The sequence below is a fragment of the Aedes aegypti genome, chromosome 1 (assembly GCF_002204515.2).
Source record: "Aedes aegypti strain LVP_AGWG chromosome 1, AaegL5.0 Primary Assembly, whole genome shotgun sequence".
In the NCBI taxonomy this organism is placed as follows: Eukaryota; Metazoa; Arthropoda; class Insecta; order Diptera; family Culicidae; genus Aedes; species Aedes aegypti.
Window position 1 is genome coordinate 195034264 of NC_035107.1, and position 24009 is coordinate 195058272.

General features: G+C 42.9%; 1 protein-coding gene across 1 annotated transcript; it reads right to left on the minus strand.

Annotated features, from left to right (window-relative positions):
- On the minus strand, positions 1-21093 carry LOC5567782 (uncharacterized protein C7orf26 homolog). Its single transcript, XM_001657633.2, has 3 exons — positions 20884-21093; positions 20510-20814; positions 1-729 (listed from the first exon to the last, which is right to left on the minus strand). The coding sequence occupies exons 1-3, from the start codon at positions 20957-20959 to the stop codon at positions 1-3; spliced, it is 1110 nt and encodes a 369-aa protein (XP_001657683.2). The 5' UTR covers positions 20960-21093.
- Positions 21094-24009: the final 2916 nt, after the last annotated feature.

Below are 24009 nucleotides of genomic sequence, written 5' to 3' on the forward strand. Positions count from 1 at the left end.
TCACACAGTCTTGTTGGCGTTGATCACGATCTGCAACAGTTTGTTCTTGCTCGGGAGTGTCTCCAAGCGACACACCAGCTGAGGAATGTTTCCGAATATGCACCGCGACGTTAATCCGACCTGCACGGCCTGGGCAAATCGTTCCAGGCAGCTGTGAATGTACTCTTCGTTTAACGATTTGCCCATTTTGAGTAGAGATTCCATTTCGGTTTGCAGCGAGCTGATGATTAGCCCCAGGTGCTGGGCATTCAGAGCACTCGGAGGGGCAGTAACAGGGGGCGTCGCTTCCAGCAAGCTTTGTAACACGGCTAGATGTAGTTTGCTGTATAGATCTTGCTTTTGGGTAATTATCATCGACAGGACACACCATCGGATCAGTCCGGCCAGTGGAGTTACAACAGGCATAGCGATCGCTCCTGTTGGAAGGGCCATCGGCTGTTGGGAAGCAAGGCACAGGGCCGGATTTTCAGAAACCCATTCAGTTATGACGTCCAGAAGAAGATCAGGAGGTGCGACCAGTTGGCCTTTACCTCCATTAAGGTACAAATCTGTGACCGCCGTCATAAAATTGGCTGCGAAACGGGGGGCCACCATCGGCAGGGATTTCAGCTGTTCCGAGGATTTGTTAGAGAATATCACAAAGTCCTTAACGATGCATTGAGCTAGCTCAAGACTGGGCGGCGATGTGCAGCCCAACTGTTGCATCCATGTTCCAGCGGCACACAATAACTGAAAGTGATAAATCAAATATAATAGGGCATTTTTATCAGGTTACAAATTGCAAGGCGAGTTACAAAAAATATGAAATACGTTTTGCAACTCTGCTGAAGATGGCCTAAGATTACGAATACATGGCTGGTGGCGGCCTGACAGCAACATAATGGATCGATACACGAGATCACTATTTGACGTTTAAGCGGTGCCGTGTTAATGGCAACCCGTGTCAACCAAAGGCGAATAGTACAGATTACACAGTGTAAAATGCATAATGCGAAACCATTAAGATGAAAATTTAAACTTACAACATCTTTATAATCCCACCCTTATTTAGCCTCAGGCTTAACACTGAAGAAAGGCAGTCGATTATCTCGGAGATGCACAAGATCACTTGCACCTTTGCTCCGGGTAACGCAGTAAGGGCGCTGTGAAGAGCGCTTTGGTACTTCACAGGCTCCGTTTGCGGTTAGGTTTCATTTAGACCCCCCTAAACATTCATTACTAGGCACAATACACATGAACCGCATACAATCTTGAATTAGGGATCACCTGTAAGGTGGACTTTTACCACCGGAACAGGCAGTCCGTAGTCTTAATTCTTAGCCAATTGAAACAATCGCTACCGGCACTACGCGGCTATCCAGGCTGATCGGGAAACGTTGTTGGCCATTGAGATACATCCATGGTTGTCCTCAAAGATGGTGAATGATTCATCAAGCGGTAAAACTTTCAGATCTTCAAGAATTCCTCTGAGCCAACTACCTTCAGAAACAGCTACACTTAATGAACCATATTCTGTTTCGCTTGATGATAGAGCAACTGTTTGCTGTTTTCTATTAGTCCATGAAACGGTATTTCCGAAAACTTGAAAAACAAAACCACCTACTGACTTTCTATCAACTGCATCTGAGGCCCAGTCAGCATCGGTGAATCCTACCAGAATCGGGGAACTCCTTTTACAGGTGTATTCAAGTTTCAAATCCTTTGTTCCTTTCAAGTAGCAAGCTGTCCTCTTCAAAGCTTGCCAATGAGAGTTACCAGGATTTTGCTGATATCTTCCAAGGTATCCAACCTATCCAACGGAGTAACTAATATCGGGACGAACACATAGCATTGTGTACATGATGCTGCCTAGAAGCTCTCTGTACGCCTGGTTTGTTGAATCTCGATCTTTGATCTTCGATTGGTAGTTGGCATCCCTTTTCCATTGGTGTTTAACGTAATTGCAGTCTTGCAAACCGAACTTGGTTAAAATGCGATTGGTTCAAGCTTCGTGTGAAAATCACAATCACAATCTTCCTTAAGCTCTGTCGTACTGAATCTTCATACCTAAGAAGCAGCTGACATTTCCGCAATCCGTCATTTGGAATCTTCTCGATAATATCGTTTTTGCTTCCAGTATTGCGTTCATTTGTTTTCCAAAAATAAGGACATCATTAACGTATATAATAATATAGACATTACCTTGTCTGTTGGTCTTGATATAAAGGCAATAGTCATGTTTCGATCGTGAGAATCCATTTTCCAGAAGTGTTTCATTGAGCTTGTTGTTCCAACAACAGGAACTTTATTTCATTCCATATAACAATTTTTGTAATTTACATGCTAGGATGGAAGTTGTTTTACGCCATCCGGTACTGCAAGATAAACTGTTTCTTCCAGTTCGCCATATAAAAACGCTGTCTTGACGTCGAGTTGCTGGATATGCATCTTTTGTTGAACTGCTACAGCCAGGACGGTCCGAATGGTTGCCATTATTGCTACTGGTGCATAGGTTTCACCATAATCCAGTCGGGGCTTCTGTTGAAATCCCATGACAACAAGGCGAGCCTTATAGAGCGGACAGCGTTTCCATTTTCATCTTCCTTGATACGAAACACCCATTTAGTTTTTGTCGCGACCGCCGTCTGATGGGTCCATTTTGTGCCTTGTTGCTGCTGCTGATGTTGTTGTTGTCACGATCCGTTCCTTTCCGAGTCCGCCAACTGAATGACCCGACTTCGGATTGGGGCCACTATTTATAGGAGACAGCTGCAGCGAGTCAACTCTTTAAACCTCGCTACAGTCTGTCTGCTACTAGCCACTCGCCTTGCTGCTGCTGCTGATGTTGTTGTTGTCACGATCCGTTCCTTTCCGAGTCCGCCAACTGAATGACCCGACTTCGGATTGGGGCCACTATTTATAGGAGACAGCTGCAGCGAGTCAACTCTTTAAACCTCGCTACAGTCTGTCTGCTACTAGCCACTCGCCTTGCTGCTGCTGCTGATGTTGTTGTTGTCACGATCCGTTCCTTTCCGAGTCCGCCAACTGAATGACCCGACTTCGGATTGGGGCCACTATTTATAGGAGACAGCTGCAGCGAGTCAACTCTTTAAACCTCGCTACAGTCTGTCTGCTACTAGCCACTCGCCTTGCTGCTGCTGCTGATGTTGTTGTTGTCACGATCCGTTCCTTTCCGAGTCCGCCAACTGAATGACCCGACTTCGGATTGGGGCCACTATTTATAGGAGACAGCTGCAGCGAGTCAACTCTTTAAACCTCGCTACAGTCTGTCTGCTACTAGCCACTCGCCTTGCTGCTGCTGCTGCTGATGTTGTTGTTGTCACGATCCGTTCCTTTCCGAGTCCGCCAACTGAATGACCCGACTTCGGATTGGGGCCACTATTTATAGGAGACAGCTGCAGCGAGTCAACTCTTTAAACCTCGCTACAGTCTGTCTGCTACTAGCCACTCGCCTTGCTGCTGCTGCTGATGTTGTTGTTGTCACGATCCGTTCCTTTCCGAGTCCGCCAACTGAATGACCCGACTTCGGATTGGGGCCACTATTTATAGGAGACAGCTGCAGCGAGTCAACTCTTTAAACCTCGCTACAGTCTGTCTGCTACTAGCCACTCGCCTTGCTGCTGCTGCTGATGTTGTTGTTGTCACGATCCGTTCCTTTCCGAGTCCGCCAACTGAATGACCCGACTTCGGATTGGGGCCACTATTTATAGGAGACAGCTGCAGCGAGTCAACTCTTTAAACCTCGCTACAGTCTGTCTGCTACTAGCCACTCGCCTTGCTGCTGCTGCTGATGTTGTTGTTGTTGTCACGATCTGTTCCGTTTCGAGTCCACCAATTGAATGACATTGGTGTGGCTTAGAGGGTCGTATTTATTGCATTTTGTTTTGCGTTCGTTTCGCAATTTCCCTCCACTTTTACCCGTACAGACAGTGAGAGGGGTGGCTTCGGTTGCGTGCGAATTGAAGTATGCGTGTTTTCTTTCTCAAAAGGGATACAATGGATTTGGCAATTTATGAATATATATATTTTTTTGTTCTGCAATGTCCGCTGCTACAGTTTTGATAGGTTTAATTTCCTTGGGACAAGCTTCCAGACGCCAAACCTTATTTTGCTTATGGGAATCTAATTCATTGTAGTGCAAAAGACGAGCCAATTCCATGCTCACGAAATACGTGCTATCGTTCGCATCTCAACGCTTACGTTTGCAAATGGATTGCGAATCGATTGCAACAATGTATCGTTCGCCAAATCAATATGAGCGTACGACGGTTCGATCGATGTGTCATCTGCTGACCTAAGCAATAAGTCACTCCAGGAACCTTCCATCGGTTCTATGTAAGATATGCTTAATATGCTTTTTGGCGGTCTGGCTCGCCCTATAAAAACGGGCCTGTCCAGCCCGAATAAATCAGTTAATCCGGGTCTTCGGACCAAACACATCCACTAGTAATTTACTCTGTAATATCACAGAAACCAGTAGTGTGACTAAGAAGGTTATTACAGTGATAAGAAATGTATTACATCATCCTTCACAGCTTGAAGCCAGAATGTTTCCAGGGCGCCCAAATATATCTTCATATGTTTCAGGAACGTCCAAGGAACTCGTAGGAATAGGGTCCTAAAATGTGTAATGAAATCTTGTTTTTATTTTCTTAGAATGGGGTACCGTTTCAAAGGAATGGAATAAGCTTGAAAAGCGTCTGACTTCAACGGAGGTTTATTAGCAAGTGAACAGTTATGAAAAATAACAAACTCTTAGTTACTAGGGTCGGGGGCGTAGCCAAGGATATCTTGATTGTTTAGCTACTTAGATTACACCCCCTCTCAATCAGATAATCCAATCTTCATCCTCAGGGTCTTGAACCGGCTGAACTCCAGGGCCTTTGTAAAAATATCCGCCAATTGATTCTGCGTCTAGATGGGTTCTATCTTAAGCATCCCGGAAGCTACATGATCACGCACGAAATGATGCTTGACATCTATATGTTTGGTGCGTTTTGTCTCCAGGTTCTTCGCCATACAAATGCAACTGCGGTTGTCCTCGTACAGGGTAACAGGTTTGGTGGATTCTTGAAGGTCTTCAAGTATTCCTTGCAGCCACAAGGATTCTGCAACAGCTGCACTAAGCGCGATGTACTCCGCCTCGCTAGACGAAGTTGCAACCGTGGTTTGCTTCTTACTGCATCAGGTCACCGTGGATCTAAATACATGAAACAGGTAACCGCTTACCGATTTCCGGTCTTCAGTATCTGACGCCCAGTCGGCGTCAACGTATCCAACCGATGGACTACTAGTTGGGTTACGCTTGAACTGCAACATCAGCTTCTTCGTTTCTTGCAAGTAACGGACAATTCGTTTCAGGGCTTGCCAAAGCTCGACGGTCGGCTGTTGCTGGAAACGCCCCAGGTAGCCAACAGGATAACAAATGTCCGGTCGAACGCTGAGCATCACGTACATCAGTGATCCCAGCAACTCACGATATGGTTGGTTTGCGTCCGGTCCATTTCGATCGAGCACCAGGCCTTTTTCCATCGGTGTACGAGCAGGATTGCATTCAGCCATTCCAAAACGGGTCACCAGCTTTTCAATGCTGGCATCTTGACAAAGCTTCAGCTGCCCATCGTCGCGATTGTACTCTACCTTCATGCCTAAGAAGTGTCGGAGCTCCCCACAGTCGGAAATTTCAAACTTCGATGCTAGGTCCTTCTTAAGCTTTGAAATTGATTTCTGATTGCGTCCAGCCACCAGGAGATCATCAACGTACAGGATCAGTATTAGCTCGTCGTTGTCATCCAGCTTGCCCAAGTAACAATTTCAGTGCTTTTTGATCTTAGATGTTATTTATGAAGGTTTTATTAGAGATGTATTCATTCCTAACAGATTTAATAAAGCATTGCAAAATGCTAAACGTTCTTTTTGGTAAAACCCTCTTTAAAATGCTTTGAAGATATCTATAAGAGCTCCTGTGAAAACTCATTTGCTGGCCACATTTGTTGATAATAAATTGTATTTTGAAGGAGCTGTGTAGTGTCTATTAAAACCTATACTTGAAACCTCATCTTGCTTGTCTTATAGAGGCATAGGTAAAACTTATAAGACTAACACTAAGTCTTATCACTTACCATTTTCGGCATCAGTACAACCGATCAAGCACGATGGACTTTATTATAACAATTCATTCCAATTAAAACAGTTAACGGCACGAATTTAATAAAATGAATTGCATCACAAAGTTAATCTTCCTATTTGTTTACGTTTTTGACAGCACAAGCTTTCTTGAGTGCATTAAGTTTATGTCAAGGCTCCCAAAAAACCTATTTGTCTTAGTGCAGAACAAATATTCTGATTTAGGAATATTTTAGCCAGTGAAGGATTTTGCGCACAGGTCCTTAAGATCAAAAGCGTTTATGAATTATTATATTGTTCGGAATAAACACCAATTGATCTTAAACCATCCCAGACAAGACCAGTAAGATTTAACTGGATGGAATCCATTTTTATTGTCGCCGTTTTGGGTTGATAATTACAATATGGAGGGGAAATTTCAATTTAAGATTGAGATGAGCATGAAATCATTCTGAAAACGGAATGAAGTCAAATATTAGATAGCCAATTACGATGTCGTTATTGTGGCGCGTTGCTGTAAATCGAAAATTTTTAAATCATTCCATCAGTAAATTTTTATTGGCAGGAATTTTACGCGATCGGAAGGGAGTTTTCTGCCATGCAAAAATGATTATTTTCATTGATTATAATGAGTCGGTAGACATCATGATGGTTTTAATATTAAAAAAGGTTATGGTTTATAAACAACTTTTTGGTTGATGTTTGTTCAATCATAAGCTCTTAACATTGGTTTTATTCCGTGTATTAGGATATCGTTAAAGATTCAATACCGCAAGATGAGCTCAATAAGGCTATACAATAGCTCTTATTAATGTTTTATAGTATACTACAAGGGTAGATGTATTCATACGATACAAAACTAAGAAGTTTTGAAACGGTTTTAAGGTATAGTCTTAACAACCTCCTGTAGTGTGGGCCTTTTCGGACTTAACGAAGTTTTATCAAAGGTTTATTAAGGTTATTAAAACTAATAAGTTCTAAAATGAGTTTTAACGATATGGTGGTAACAACAGCTTGTAGTAAATGAAAAAAACTAAAAATGTTACTTGGGTGGTGTACAGGCAATAATCGTGTTGTGAACGCTTGAAGCCCATTGTGACTATCGCCTCGTTGAATCGCTCATTCTAACATCTGGGAGATTGCTTCAAACCGTACAAGGATTTCACCAACCGATAGACTTGACCTTATTTCGCAGCTACGCCATCCGGGACTTCCATGAAGATGGTTTCCTTCAAGCGACCGTGGAGAAACGCGGTTCGAACATCCATTTGGTGGAAGTAGTATCGCCGATGTACGCCAACTGCCAATACGGTGCGGATGGTTGTCAGGCGAGCCACCGGAGCATACGTCTCTTCGTAGTCGTGACCCTGCTGCTGGAGATACCCCTTCGCCACCAGTCGGGCTTTGTAGCGAACCGGTCTACCGTTTTCGTCCTCCTTCAGTCGAAACACCCACTTGGATTTGAGCGGTTTCACGTCCTTGGGGCAGGTCACAAGTTGCCAGACATTGTTCTTCTTCAACGACTTCAACTCGTTTGCCACAGCACGCATCCAATCGTCTTTGTCATCTCGGCGGGCGATTTCACCAAACGTTTTGGGTACATCTGTGGACAATGGGACAGCAGAATTTGCTCCGTAACCAACGAAATAGTCGAGCAACTTACCCGGAAATGTGCGCTCCCGATCGCAGCGCCTCACCATCGCTTGTCCTTCGAACTCGTGGTGTTCTGGTTGCGATGGGAGCGCCGAAGCTGTTGCCTTGTCCATCTCATCATCGGAATCATCAAGCTGGTCTAGCAGATCTTGCTGGTCTGGTTCTTCAAACTCTCTTGCCACTCCTGGTTCTTGCGTAACGGGTTCGGCTTCGGCTTCATCATCCCCCTCTTTTTCGTAGGAACATTAGACTACCAACGGAGAATCTGTTTTGGCTTCATTGTCAACTTCATACGGAAAACGACCTTCATCGAACTTTACGTCACGAGCCACGATGATCTTCCGATGAGTTCGATTCCAGAGCCGATAGCCATTCGGCGCGTAGCCGACCAAAATTCAAAACTTTTTGCGTCCAGCTTCTTTCGTTGCTGACCAGGTATCCAAGCGAAGGCTCTGCATTCGAAAATTCGAAGCTTCTCCAGATTGGGTTTCACTCCTAGCCACAGTTGCGCGGGGGTCTTCTGGACCGACAGGGCTGCCGTCGGACTCCGGTTCATTAGGTACACACTAGTCAAGGCAGCTTCACACCACATCTTTTTCGGTAATCTGGAATCTATAAGCATAGCACGTACCTTTTCGATGAGCGTTCGATTGAACCGCTCGGCCACCCCATTTTGTTGCGGGGAATATACAACCGTCGCCTCGATTTGAATTCCTTTGCTCTTGTACCATTTCTTCTGCTCATTGGATCCATACTCCGTGCCTTGATCCACCGTCAGCTTCGAATTTTTTTTTGTCAAAAGCCGCAGTCACCATTGCTTCGTATTCTCGGAACCGCTCGAAAACTTAACTGTTTTTCTTCATCAGATAAATCACCGAAAAATGGCTGTAGTCATCGATGAAAGATACGAAATAGCGTGAGCCATCCCACGCCGGGGGGTCGATAGGTCCACATACGTCCGAGTGGATTCTCTCCAGAAACCGAGTTGCACGTTGACGAGTTCCGTCGAAGGGCTCACGGCACTGCTTGCCCTGCACACATGGTTCGCAAAATCCGATCTTCTGTGGCTTCATTCTGATACCTTCAACCATATTGTGCTGGACCAGCTTCGAGATTGCTTGTTAGTTCAGGTGACCTTGCCGACGATGCCACAACTCACTCACCTCAGCTTGACATACATTCGCAGAAGACGCTTGAAGCTTGACATCCAACTCGAACAAACTTCCTTTCAAGTACGCTGTAGCAATAACTGTGTTGTTTGTCTGCAAGGTAGCTTGCTTACCGCAAAACAGCACCGAGATTCCAGCCTTGGCCAATTTCTTGACAGACATCAAGTTGTCTCTTAGCTCCGGCACAAACAGGACTTCGTTGATCGTCATCTGAACACCCTTGTTGCTCACACCTTCGATGGTTCCTTTCTTTCGAGCTTCCAAAGTTTCACCGTCCTTCGCGACTTTGATGATGATGGGACTTGATAGCTTGCTCAACGACGAGAACACGGCAGCATCGTTCACTAGATGATCGCTTGATCCGCTGTCTAGCTTGAAGCTTAATCGTCCGTCACTATTTCGGGCTTCACCTGTGCGACCAGCCATAAAACTTACCGCCTTGCTTCCAGATCCAGTAGCCGAGTTCGCTTCACTGGGGTTCTTCTGCCGGCAGTCCTTCTTCATGTGCCCTTTCTTGCCGCACTTTCCGATGAATTTCTTCGGTCGATCCTTATTCTTCTCACCTGCAAACGCCGTAGATTACTCGATCGTGCTGTCCTGTTGCCGTTCGAGCTGCTTGACTTCTTCACCCAGAAGCCGTTGCTTCACTACGTCCAACGTCAGGTTATCGTCACCGAGGTTCTCCAGAGCAGTTATCAACAGGTCATACCTTTCCGGGAGCGTCCCAAACAGCGTTAACACCATATCCGATTCCTTCAGTTCCGCGCCTGATACTCGTAGTTGCCGGGTCAGATCGTCGAACCGCACCAAATGGTTCCGCATGGTTTCGCCTTCCTGTAGCTTCAAGCGCATGAGTTGCTTCCGAACCAGATTCTGCGTCGCTAACGATTTCGTGGCATGGCTCTTTTGCAATGCTTGCCACATATGCTTAGCCGTTTTTGCTTCGCGTACCGTCTCCAGAGTCCAGGCACTCATCTCCCAGGAACCTGATCAACCACGACTTTGCCTTCTTGTCAGCCTCGTCAAACTTCGCTTTTTCAGCAGCTTCTTCCGGGGCATCCTTCGTCAGGGTATGTTCCACTCCCATAGCGTCCAGGTACGCACGTACACGAAAACTCCAGTTATGGAATCCAGGACCTCCTTGGTATTGAGGGATACCGCGCACCGAATCCTTGCCGGACGAGCCCATAACCTCTACCTGGGGTACCGTTTCAAAGGAATGGATTAAGCTTGAAAAGCGTCTGACTTCAACGGAGGTTTATTAGCAAGTGAACAGTTATGAAAAATAACAAACTCTTAGTTACTAGGGTCTGGGGCGTAGCCAAGGATATTTTGATTGTTTAGCTACTTAGATTACATATTTGATAACACGAAAGAGCATGTTACTGCAACTACTTTAGCAATTTTTCCCGCTAAAAAAACGGATATATCATATTTAAACTTTAATTTAAAAATTGGATCCATAAATGAACCTTGACACTTTTGATCATGTTTGACGTTCGCTTAGTCGACAAGTTTTTACACTGGGGTTGTTCCTATCTGACATTTCGGAAGGGACACGGAAAACTAAATACACCCAAAATTTGAGTTTAAGCCAAGGGGTGTGACAAAATCTTAAAAAATATATAAAAATGTTTTTTTGGACCTAACAAACGAAAAACATTAAAAAATTGAGTAAACATGTGTTTTTGGCCTAAGCTTAAGCGTTTGACGCTAAAATTGGGACAGGGCTTTAGGACCCTATTGTTGTCACACCATTACGAATATTGATAGCATCTGTAGTAGACGGGTGTTCTTGTACACAATGTTTGCACTTGGTAGGATTCGGGCACGAAATTTCTTCACCATGGTAGATTTCGGCACAGATAAAGCAACTCTTCGGTTCCTTGGTTGCAACTTGTCCATACGCAAAGCACTCATAACATATGGTAGGGGGTAGATAGTACTTGCGTGTAGGAATTCGTTCGTAGCACGCAACTTTCACTTTTTCTGGGGGCATGCTTTTGTTGAAAGTGAGAAGCACAGATCGTCTACTTGTTCTTTGCCGTGTCTACGCTTAAAATGTCGTGCTAAGACAACGCCTTGGTCCTTCATTTCCTAGACGATTTCCCTTTCTGGTATTCCCTTCAAATTACGACATGTGATAACAGCTCTGGACGTGTTCTTCATTGTGTCTTCAGCAACCTGCACAGGTGTTTGGTCAGCAAGCACGGTTAATTTTTTCAACTGCTCAGCTTGACGCATTGACGCAACTTCGACCGTGTACGTACCAGCGATGAAATTTTTCTTTATTTCTTGCACCGTTGCACATGCTCGGATAGATTTGTCGACAAGAAAGATATTCTTGTCGCTGAGTGACCCATTTGGACTACTGACGGTCAGGTACAACGATGTACCGTAAAATAGGGTGAAGTTGATCACTTTTGAGCGATTCTGTTCTATAATTCCTAATAGGATGCATGTATTCTCATCCAAATATTTTTAAAACCTGTACTGGTTGGATGTTTATCGAATTGTAGGAACGAAATTTTTACGAATTGTTATCATAATAACAAAAACATTTTTTAGAAATCAAAAAGTGGAATTTTTGATTCCTGGGTAAAGTTGATCAATTACTGTGACACGTTTCCTAAAACAAAGAGACATGCTATTTACTAAATTTGGGATCACTGATCCCGAATCAAGCCTCAAAAATCTTACAACTTGTTGATAAATCTGTGAACTTAAGAATTGAATTTCGTGAAATCCGGAATACACCAAATAAAACGCCTAAAGGTATGCAATTTTCTTTGAAATTAACAACTCGCTCACAAAAAGAACATTTTTATCTCAGAAAATGATTTTTTATCCTCAATGCCAATATAAAACTGGGTTCACAGAACATATATGGAATGTACGAAACAGTTTATTTAAATTGTGTCTTTATATAGCCTTGGCAATAGTCGAATGTTTGGGGTAGAACCCTTCAACAGTTCATCGAACATTTCCTTAAAAATTTGTTTTTTCCATGGTATAACTATCTTGAACGACGAACCGAATTCAGAAACATCAAGGGCGGCTATCAGGTAATACGATATGACATAACTTGTGATAATTGAAAACGGATAATAGCTCTCTTGGTAGTTCATACATGTGGGTACGGGAATGATCAACTTCTCCCCACTGATCAACTACACCCCGAATTACGGTACCGTCATTATTCCCCGATGCCAATAACGGTGGGAAGCCATATAGGCCCCCGCTGCCGGAGGCCATCCTAGGAGGTGATCAATATGTATCGGCGATTCTTTCCCACTATTCCAATAGTTGTTTAATAGGCAAATGCGTATAACAGTTTATCCGTGAACGTACTCCAACGGCTTTTATACACGAACAAAAGCAATGTCACTCGATGTTGATGCTTGTGTTATGATTACACCCTTCACCAAGATTTAATCAGTCTTACTAGCTCTAGTAGTAGATCTGATTAGATTCACTTCACTACGCACTGCTATATTAGAGTCTAGTCAAACGTTTTACGTCGGGTAAGACGATCACAGAGCTAGAGTTTGGCGATAAAGCTAAGCACAAGTACGCGAACCGGCTGTCACTTCCAAAAAAAGTGATAACGATTACACCAATAGAAGGCAATATTGATGATCAACTTGTCCAAACAGCTGCGTGAGCCAAACAAAGCTTTCGCGCATTGGACATCTTTTGGCTGGAACGACTTCGAGAACTTTTCACTGGCTTCGAAGTAACTCTTAGGTATGGCGTGACTGGGCCTATAACCTAAAGAAAAACACGTGGTAACACTATGTAACTGGTGGTTTATTGGGAAGCTGATTTCGGTTCTGGTGACATGTGGCTATTTATATTGGATTGGTTGCTATTCTTAGGTTGCTATACAGTTGTTCTACATAATGATCATGGACCTATGCACGGGTTCACTATTTGACGTTTGAGCGGTGCCGTGTTATTTATGTGACCATGGAAACTAGTGAATTCGGCACCGCTCAAACGTCAGATTAGTGAACTCGTGCATTGGTCCAAAGCAATGGACCGATGCCCGAGTTCACTATTTGACGTTTGAGCGGTGCCGTGTTATTTACGTGACCATGGCAACGAGTGAATTCGGCACCGCTCAAACGTCAAAATAGTGAACTCGTGCATAGGTCCATAGACAAACTAACTGTACATAAAACGGAATGTACCGATGCACGTGTTCACCACAGACAAACAGACGTAACACTTAGAACAAATCTCGATCAAAATCATACCCAAGGAACAATTGGTAGCTTTAAAGAAGACTTACGTGTTTAATACAAGCTGCATAGCAGCAACCATTGCTGAACAAATTTTTAGTTGAATCATTAATTGTATAAAATTAATTTCCGCTTATAAAAAAGCTGTTATTCCACTTGAAGTTTGTGTTTTGAATAAGAGCTGAATAAACCTCCGAAAATGCAAATATAGTAGCTTTTGTTCTACAACACATAAGAAGTTTAACAATTGACTGATTAAAGCTTCTATATGTTGTAGCCATCATTTTAGTAAAATATTGAACATTTGATTAACAACAAATCGTACAAAAGTTTCAGTGTCTTATACTTAAAATGTTGACCAGCATGATTAGTAAAACTTAAAACAATGCGAATAACAGTATATGAATATGCTTTTATTCAAGTAAAACATATCATGTCTTATTATGTTATTTTCAAATGTTTCAAATGTTTTGCAAATCAAATCTAAGACATGTAGGCGACTATGGATCAACGAGGGTAAAGTTCGAATTCGATTAAAAACATAATAATTTAAATTTTCCAAATGTAGCGATCATCATCTGCGACGTTATTGCAAGTACATGTAAGTTGTTACAGTCCAGAGTCACAAATAAACATATATATTTAATTATTATTGAATAATAGTGACAGCTGAAAAAGTGCCCTACAAAGAGCTGAGAAGATGCTATTTAGATCCAAATGTAAGACAATGTTCAACATTTGTCATTGGAATAAATAATAGTAGTATCAACACTTATTAAACTTCTCCAAAGAATCTCTGCCGACTTGTCAAGATTGTTTTATTAATGAGTTGAACAAGTCATTTTTCCTTCTATTAAAGAGCCAATATTCCACCAAACAAATATAATTGTGTGAACAGATGTACAGGAGACGAACTAACGTTTTGGTTGCTTCGCACTTCAGCTGTTTCCATGCTTAACATGAACATGATTTAAAGCTGAATAGGTATTTTATAAAATCCTAATACAACATAGATATACCATCCGAGCAGTTAATCCAAAGAAGGCCAAAATGACGATTAATAAACGCATTGTTCAGCAACAAATAAGCCTTACAAAAGAGGTCACACCATAGCCAAATTTTCGAAAAATGGACAAAATATTTGAAAATTGCGTTGTATTTCAAATGTATTACAATGTTCCACTTACTAATATTATTATTATTTATCTATATTTGAGTGGCTTTTCGCCCTTGGCGAATTCGTCACTAACTTACTAATATATAAAAACATATTGGGTACAATAATAACTGATGCGTTCTCAATACAATTATTCAATTATATTTAGAAAATATTTTGAATCAGTCGTCTGATATTTTGAAAAACAAAAAGAGCACATTTAACATACAAATGGTTGAAATATATTTTATATTTCTTTAATGCTTAATATACGGAAAAGTACGACAAATACTTAAAATATTAATCTAATAAAAATATTATATATGAAATAAATGAATTTTAGTATAGTTAGATGAACAATTAAATTAAAGTTTTAACGAGTTAAAACTTATTATGAAATTCGATTAATCATTTCAGACTGTTTTTACTTTGTGAATAAACTTTATTTTTGTCCAGCATTGACATAAATTTTCTCACTGTACGCTATAAATAGCCAACTGAATTCAGCTCGCATCAGTACTGAACAACAGTAGAAGTAATGCGCTTGTTCAGTTGTTGATCAGCATAGCGCGTGTTGATTAGACATTGTTGAACAGAAGCTCAAGCATGATCAATGTTCAGCTACAAGAGGTTTATATTGGGCACTGGAAGGTTGATATATGAATTCAAGGATGGCGCAGATGGCAAGATATACCGTTGACGATGGGAAGGTCTCGAGTTTGAATCCAGTATCCAGGTAATTATTGAGAGTGGTTATTAATTCATGGTAAAAGTGTACGCTGCATTTGATATATACGGTGCAGGCGATTTTTAGTCATTTATTTGTTTTCAATTAATTTTGTGGCAGTTGAATAAAAGCTGAGATAAATGCTTATAAATCGATTTTGAAGTTGTAGAATAAAGTCAATATACAACGACACGCTTTATAACTTCTCCAAATGTGTGTGAACAACGCCTGAACAAAGGTTTCACATGGAAATAATTAAAATGTTGTTAAACATGATGCTGAATTAAACTGCAATAATGTTGTTTGTTAAAATAGCGTTGTTAAATCATCAATCCTTATTAGGCTAAGTGAAACCTGAATAAACATCATTTCAATATATGATTACAGTCACTAAATGATAGGTAGCCTAATAATTTCGCCAGATTTGCTTGAACAATGTGTGCGCAGCAGCTGCAAAGTAATATAATAAACCAACTATTCAGTATGTAGTTGTGAAAAATTACTTAATAAATGATTATAAAATAGGCAAATGTTTCTTGGGTAGTCACGAGGACATGTACGCCCAATACTGAAATCGGTGTGTTTGGCCGACGGGCCAACAGATGGCGGTAGTGTATAAACGTCAAACACGAACACAAACGATGCGAGCGCTGCGAGTGGCGGATTGGCCACCTACCATATTTTCAAATCGACCGTTAAAAAGGTGGTCGATGGACAATGATGAGAGTGTTACGTCTGTTTGTCTGTGTGTTCACTTTCTGACGTTCGAGCGGTGCCGTGTTGTTTACGTGATCATTGCAACGATGAGTTGTTTTGATTTCAACACATATTCTGTATATTTTAGTAACTATTGCATACTGTTCATCTGATTCGATTTGTCTCAAATTCATCAAAAATCGATGGAGCTCTGGAGCTACCATGAGAAAGAGCAGATTGAAAAAAACGTAAGGGGAACTTACGTATTTTCGGCCGTTTTGTTTCTTTAGTCATATGATGTTGTTTTTGACTACATCTTGTGAAATTCGGCAGTAAGACTCTGTTCGCAACAGCGAAGTGGTTACAACCATTTTCCCAACGTCCTTAAATTCAACCCTCTACACATACCCTGTACAGCGCACGACCAACATCCCTTTTATTTCCCTTTTCTCATTCCTTCCTTCCATCGCGAAATCAACACGCACACACCAACACCTGAATTAGCCACAAGCGTACAGTCATCGAAGCATAATGCGTGTGTACAACGTCTACAGAACGCATCTTGTGATTGGAGGACCAATCGCGTGGGTTTTTGTTTTGTATCTTTTTTTTTCTTTGCTCCTGAGAGTATGGACCGATGCACGAGTTCACTAATTTGACGTTTGAGCGGTGCCGAATTCACTAGTTTCCATGGTTACCTTAATAACACGGCACCGCTAAAACGTCAAATAATGAACCCGTGCATCGGTCCATAAAAGTAAATGTATCGTCACGAAGCGGTTCATTATCATTCGTTCGTTACCTAGCGACACGTGCGGACGTGTTTTACGCTCAGTTCTCGGAAAGTGAAAAGTCGTTCGATTTGGCGTGTGCTTTATCATCCCCCGTCATGGGTGACACAACGGCAGATGCAGCCGCTATCGTTTGCTCGAAAAAGCGCTCCGCGAGCGGCAACGAGCAAGACGGCAACGCTGCGAAGAGGATTCTCTCGCAGAACCAGTTCCATGGGCTGATGGACAACGACGCTGGTGATCTGCCGGCAAAGACGAAGAAAAATCGGAAGGCGAAACCACCTCGGCTGGACGAGCTGAAAACGATCGAGCGGAAGGTGAAGTGCCCGCCAATCTTCGTGTAAAACGACCCAGCCGATCTACGCCCGGATCTGCGAAAACTCATCTCGCACGGGCTAAAGTGCACCTTTCGCCTATGCGGTTTCGGTGTGAAACTGATGACCGAAGGTAAACCCCACTACGACGCGGTGGTGCATTACCTCAACGAGAAGCACTTCCAGTACTTCACCCACGATGCCCCTGGAACTAAACCACTGAAGGTGGTGCTCCATGGGCTTGACGACATGCCGGGATCGGAACGTATGGAGGAGCTGTTGAGTGTCGGGCTGAAACCCACCGGCGTCTACAAGATCATCCGGCACAACCAAACCCGCATCCACCGTGACCACCTGGTTCATCTGGAACACGGCACCAGTACGATGAAGAGTCTTCAAACCATCAGCACCATCGGATGCATCGTCGTGGAGTGGGTCCGGTACAGGCCGAAGCAGAAAGACGTCGCGCAGTGCATGAATTGTCTCCGCTTTGGCTACGGAACAAGGTACTGTGCCATGAACGCCCGCTGCTCCCGATGTGGCGAAGATCACCATATCGAGGCATGTCAACGAATTGAAGAAGCCCATACAAAGTGCGCCAACTGTTGTGGAAACCACGTACGTACCCACAGCGAAGACGTGCAAGGCGAGGTCCGAGTTCATCGAGATCCGGAACAGGGCCTCTAGCAAAAACCAAACCAAGAAGAAGTCAGTGGCCCCACCACTCAACAAGCGCCACTTTCCTGTTATTGCTCGGTCTCGCCGCGAAATACCGGTTCTTCCCCCACTCCAACCACAGCAGCGGCTGGTAGCTCCCCCAACGAACCCGTGGGTTTCCTCTCCCGGATTGCGACGGGATCAAGCCAGCTCCAACAGCACTTAAGCAAAACATCAACTGTCGCCTGCTGCCGAACCTTCAGCTTCAGTTCATCCTTAAAACCAGACCTAGACCCATTCCACCGTTGATCCCATCAGACAACAATGGCTCTGTGGATCGCTTGATAACCCCTGAAGAGAAGGCAGCTGAGATAGGCCGGCATTTCGTCAGCTCGCATAATCTAGGGCAAAACATCGTAAGGCCACATGATGCTACTGTGGCTGAGTATGAAGCTGGCCTACATCAGACCCCCAACGACTTCTCGGAGGAGTTGGTGATAACAGCTGACGAACTGTCGGCCTATATCAAACTCTCCAAGAACATGAAGGCCCCAGGTTTCGACAAAATGTTGAACTTGGAACTCAAACATTTGAGTCACCAGTTTTTTGAACATCTGGCGCTGATCTTCAACCAGTGCCTTCGATTTAGCTACTTCCCCTCGTTTTGGAAGTTAGCTAAAGTCATTCCCATCAAGGAACCTGGGAAAGATCCTTCCTCGCCTAAAAGCTACCGCCCCATCAGCCTTCTCTCGGGGTTATCTAAGCTTTTTGAGAAAGCGATTTACCGTCGGCTACTATCAGCCACAGACCAAAATAACATCTTACTCGATCCACGATTCACCAGCTGTCCCGAGTTAACAACATCCTCAGGCGGAACAAGTCTGTCTCCAAATCCTCTGCCATGGCGTTGCTCGATGTCGAAAAGGCATTCGACAACGTCTGGCACGATGGCCTGGTCTTCAAAATGCAGCGATTTAATCTTCCCAGCTATCTCATCAAGATTATCAAGAACTACCTATCAGACAGGACATTCAGTCTCTCTGAGCGGGAAAAACTCCGATGCATACCAAATACCGGCAGGTGTCCCTCAAGGTAGCATATTGGGCCCGCTCCTTTACAATTTGTTCGCCTCGGCCAAATGATGGTTTCCTATCATTATTTGCTGATGATACTGCAATCGTCCATAACGGCAGAATCATCAGATCATTAACATCTAAACTGCAACGGAGCCTGAATGTCCTGAATGACTACTTCACCAGCTGGAAGATTTGCATCAATGCAGGCAAGACCCAGGTCATCCTCTTTCCCCATTCCCAATCCCCCAGACTTGCTCCGGCTGAGGATTGTAAAATCACCCTCATTGGGTCAACGGTGGATTGGTCCAATGTGGCTGATTATCTGGGTTTAACACTAGACAGCAGGTTTGTCTTCAGACAGCAGGTTGACAAGACGGTCACAAAATGCAACATACTATTAAAACTGGTTTATCTACTGATAATCCTCTCCGTCATCGAGTACGGCATGCCAATCTGGGAGAGCTGCGCCAAATCACACCATCTGAAACTCCAAAGAGTCCAGAACAAGTTCCTATGGATGATAATGAACGTCCCACGGAGAACACGTACATCTGAGGTCCACCGTCTGGCCGAAATCAAAACCCTCGACGAACGCTTTGGTAAGGCTATCGAAACGTTCAGGAATCGTTGCCGCCTGTCAGACCAACAGGTCATAAGGGACTTAGTCCCCCCAGCCTAGGTTATCAAATTGTAGTTGTAGTTGTAGTATAAGCAGGTTATCAAATTCTTTCAAAAAACAGAGCTTCAAAAGCCAACATAAAATGTAAAGGAGTAGAGTCCATTTTCCAAAAACTACCTCGATTAAGAGAAAACCAGGAATAACCAAAGCTGAAGTGCCAACAAGGCAGACCACTTATACTGTAAAAATCATTGTAACCAAAAGTAAATCTGAATAAAAAGTAATTTCACACACTCACACACAAAGCGGTTCAGAAGTTTTTGTAATCTATACAGTGAAGACATCCGAATAAAAGTTAAAAAGTGAAATGTAGTGAGTGTATCATTTGTGAAGCTGAGCCCTGAGGATTGCAGCAACCGCTGCTCATCTTGTTGCCTGACCATCGTATACGTGAATAAAATTGCTGTCAGAAAACCAAACTGAAAAAAACATACAAGATCTTTTTTTGCATATTTCTTGGGGATGGTACACAAATTATGTCACGCTAAATTTTGACCCCCCCCCCCTTTGTCACGTTTTTTGTATGAGCCCTTCGATAATTTTGTAAGGTTTGTCACGCTTGGTTTGACCCCCTCCCCCCCTCTTGGAGCGTGACGTAATTTGCGCATGACCCCTTGGCGCACGTTTATCTTCTTCTTCTACTTGACATTAACGTCCTCACTGGGACAGAGCCTGCTTCTCAGCTTAGTGTTCTTATGAGCACTTCTATTAACTGAGAGCTTTCTTTGCCAAAATTGCCATTTCGCATTCGTATATTGTGTGGCAGGTACGATTATACACTATGCCCAGGGAAGTCAAGGAAATTACCATTACGAAAAGATCCTGGACCGACCGGGATTCGAACCCAGACACCTTCAGCATGGCTTTGCTTTGTAGCCGCGGACTCTAACCACTCGGCTAAGGAAGGTACCATCTCAGAACTTAAGGAGAAAACCTAAAGGATTCTCTTGAGCCTTTCAAATTATGCACCAGTATTCACTGCAAGCAAAAGAAAAAAAAAGTGACTTGGGAGACCTTCAAATAGAGACCAAGTCTCTAAAATAACACTTGCTACCAGTCTTGAAATAGTGAATTAAGTGACAATTTTACTGAAAAAGTGACTTTTTGTTGCAGATAATGACCTCTAGTGACCAGGGCGAAAACACTGACCAAGTCATTAAAAAGTCACTCGCTACCAGCCCTGTCTAAATATCAATTGCTTGAACTTTAAAGCCAACTTACCGGAGCAATCGATCCGGACACAGCTGTACTGATCAGTTTGTTCAGAACGCTGCTTCGTCCTATGGAACCGCCAAAGAGCGAAAAGAACACCGCATTCCGAGTGGCATCCGGTCCAGGCCGGGAGAAGAAATCACACAGCACCAATACCAGCTGGAACTCATCAATGGACGACAGCCGCGGAGTGACCGGTTGCTTCTGATACTGCTGGCCGCCCCCACGCTGATCATCTCGGCGCTCCCGGAACACGAATTCCCCAATCAGATCCATTGCGAGGTCGTGTTTGTTGCGATGAATGATGAGGTTTTCTAGAGATCGGAGTAGCGTTGCTGCAATGAATGCCGACTCATTTACAAATCAATCACAAATTTGTTTACCTATTATGGGTAGCGCATCTCGAGCCATTTCAGGAAAATCCGTTTTCCGAAGAATTTGACGTTCTTGGCTACTCATTTTCACTGTTAATTGTAACTTTTTTCCACAAAAAATCAAGAAAATCCAAAATATTGAAAGTTTGTTTTGATAATGTCCAAAAGCAGAATTTTTCACGGTAGAGTAAAGTGACACAACAATGTTCACTCCACACTCAAAATTAAATAAAGTTAAATGCGACTATTTTTTATGCAGTGGAAACGCGGCTTAACATATTTACACTCGAAAATATTCCAAATCAAGATTGATTAGGTAAATAAAATAGAACATCTCGTACCGGTCGTTGCTTTTTGAGATGCGAAACCGCATATGAACGTGAGTATTGTGCTCTGCAAGATAAATCCACGTAAGGGATGGTACACAAATCATGTCACGCCAAATTTCGACTTTGTCGACCCCCTAACCCCCCCCCCCTTTGTCACGTTTTTTGTATGAGTCCTTCGAACATTTTGTAAGGCTTGTCACGTTTGGCTTGACCCCCTCCCCCCCTCGGAGCATGACGTAATTTGTGCATGACCCCTAATGCGATTATCTGAAAATGTAGATATATTGTGCTCTGCAAGATAAATCCACGTAATGCGATTATCTGAAAATGTCGATATACCGTCGCAGTGATAATGAAAATCACCAAATGTTACAAATTTAGCAAATTTGAAACATTTGCGTCCTTGAAGAACGAAAAAATCCAAGCCTACTTGAATTTTGACGTTGCGTTTGAATTGCGCGCATATCTTCTGCGCGTTACCGCCGCCGCTGGATGTGGATTTAATATAAGCGCCGCAATACCGTCGCAGTGATAATGAAAATCACCAAATGTTTCAGATTTAGCTAATTTGAAACATTTGTATCCTTGAAGAACAAATAAAATCCAAGCCTACTTGAATTTTGACGTTGCGTTTGAATTGCGCGCATATCTTCTGCGCGTTACCGCCGCCACTGGACGTGGATTTAATATAAGCGCCGCAATACATGAGTGAACGTCAAACAGCTTAGCTTAGCTTAGCTTAGACTGACTACACATATCAATGGTTGCTATTCCGTGATTGACCGAAGTCAGTGAAAATGCACAAAGAATCAACTAGAAGTTCGGCTGGGATTGGCCATAATCTTCTTCAGTGTGCATAATTCAGTGCCTCTATTTATACATGGTCAATAACGGCGCCGGCCACGTCCTTGCAGTCAGGTGGGATTGGGGGAAGGAATGTTAGTGTGTAACCTTTGCTATTTGGAGACCGTGTTTGCCTCTGCATCTCCACAAAGGTTACTGGGAGGGATGTTTGTTAATGGGAAGGATCGTTGGGTCACAGGATTCACTTTGATAAGCGATTAGACCATGATAAATAATTATTTGTGAGATATAAACATGCTTATATGTAAATATAATATTTTCATTTGATATGAACAATATCTATGTAGAGAAAAATTATGCCGACACTTGAGGTGACGAACCTTTCAAAGTTTGTTGAATAAAGTGAACCTTTCGGAAGTCTACACTTGAAGTGTCGAACCATTCAAAGTTTTATTTTTAATTACAAAAATAAAGGTAAAAAAAAATTAGACATAAATAATTTATGAATCAGAGTTTATGTCGACACTCACAGTGACGAACCATTCATATTTTTTTGAAACATCATATTTACATCTCACCGTTGTAACGATTAACGGTACAGTCATACATATTTTATAGATTAGGAACAGTAGTATGAAACGAGCTCACCAATTGATCCGTCATCATTGAGCAGCAACAATCCTCTTTCAGCTTCAGTCGTTTGCTCGGCTATATAAAAGCACTCAGAGAAAATAGGCGCGCGACCCGTGAGGGAAAACAACTGACGACTACTCGGGCTTTCTTGAAGCACTGCCCAGGAGTAAGCGTCAATGTCGGAAGATCATAAAGAACTAATCGAAGGCGGCACTTTTTCACTTTACTCGATCGACGCGCGACATGTTTGATCCTGCCCTCATCGCCGGCCCCCGCAGGAGCAAGCGTCAAGGTCGGAAGATCAAACACAACTAAGCAATCGCGGTTTTTTTTTCACTTTTACTTAACCGACGCGCGACATGTTTGATCCTGCCCTCATCGCCGGCCCCCGCAGGAGCAAGCGTCAAGGTCGAAGGATCAAACACAACTCAATACATGAGTGAACGTCCAACATGATCAAAAGTGTCAAGGTCCTTTTTTTGTTTGGTATTCAGTTGGAGCTGTCTGATAGCTTAACTGTCAAGGCTGAACCCTCGGTCTGGCTTTAGCCAAGTTTCCCCTCTACCAGGACCAATACTCAGACGGACTAAGCTCTGGTGCCCACATCAACACTGTTTTTATTAGTATCCAGCTTTTAACGAGCGCTAATGGCCGCCACAAAGAAGCTCGTTTTCTGGAAGGGACTAAGCGATCTGACATATGGCTTGGGTTGTTTGATAGCAAATCGATCAGATCGATCAAAAACTTATCGATGCGCTGTCAATCGACCCAACTGAAATGTCAGATCGTTTGATCCCTACCAGAAAGCGAGCCTGATTGTGGCGGCCATTAGCGCTCGTAAAAAGCAGGATTGTGAGGTGGTAGTTTTTGAAAAATACCCATATTCCATTGCTTCTGAGAAAAGGAAGCATTGTGAAAATCAGAAATTCCATCAGAATGTGTTTGAAATAGTAGGTGATAGTCACGGGAAAAAAATTCTGTGGTAAAAATAACTATTTTAGCTGCCTACGCCCATTCTTAAAACTACCATGGAAATTCAGTCCAATTTACTATGTTTACGGTACACCCTACCGCATTACTGGTACATTTGACAGAACTAATTTACAACAATCTGATTCCAACTACAGACATGGTAAAATCGAGCGCATTTCTGGTCTGCTGAAAATAGACCATTTCCGTCAAATCTTACCCCCTATTTTTATATTTTTCTTCGAAAGGCGATTATTTTTTATGATTATTAACGTTTTCAGATGGTTTTTATATGCACTCCTGATTTTCTTACAATTTTTTGAAAATTTGTAAATTCACCAAATTTGAGGTGAGTTCCGCCGTGCGGCACAGTTGTTTCAACCCTATGGGTATACAATGT

What these genes read in the sequence shown, in the direction of transcription:
- LOC5567782 (XM_001657633.2), bottom strand. Translation starts at nt 20,959, where the DNA reads ATGAGTAGCCAAGAACGTCAAATTCTTCGGAAAACGGATTTTCCTGAA. An exon ending in AGATGCGCTACCCATAATAG is followed by an intron (nt 20,815 to 20,883) that starts GTAAACAAATTT and finishes TCCGATCTCTAG; the next exon opens with AAAACCTCATCATTCATCGC. An exon ending in TGTCCGGATCGATTGCTCCG is followed by an intron (nt 730 to 20,509) that starts GTAAGTTGGCTT and finishes TATCACTTTCAG; the next exon opens with TTATTGTGTGCCGCTGGAAC.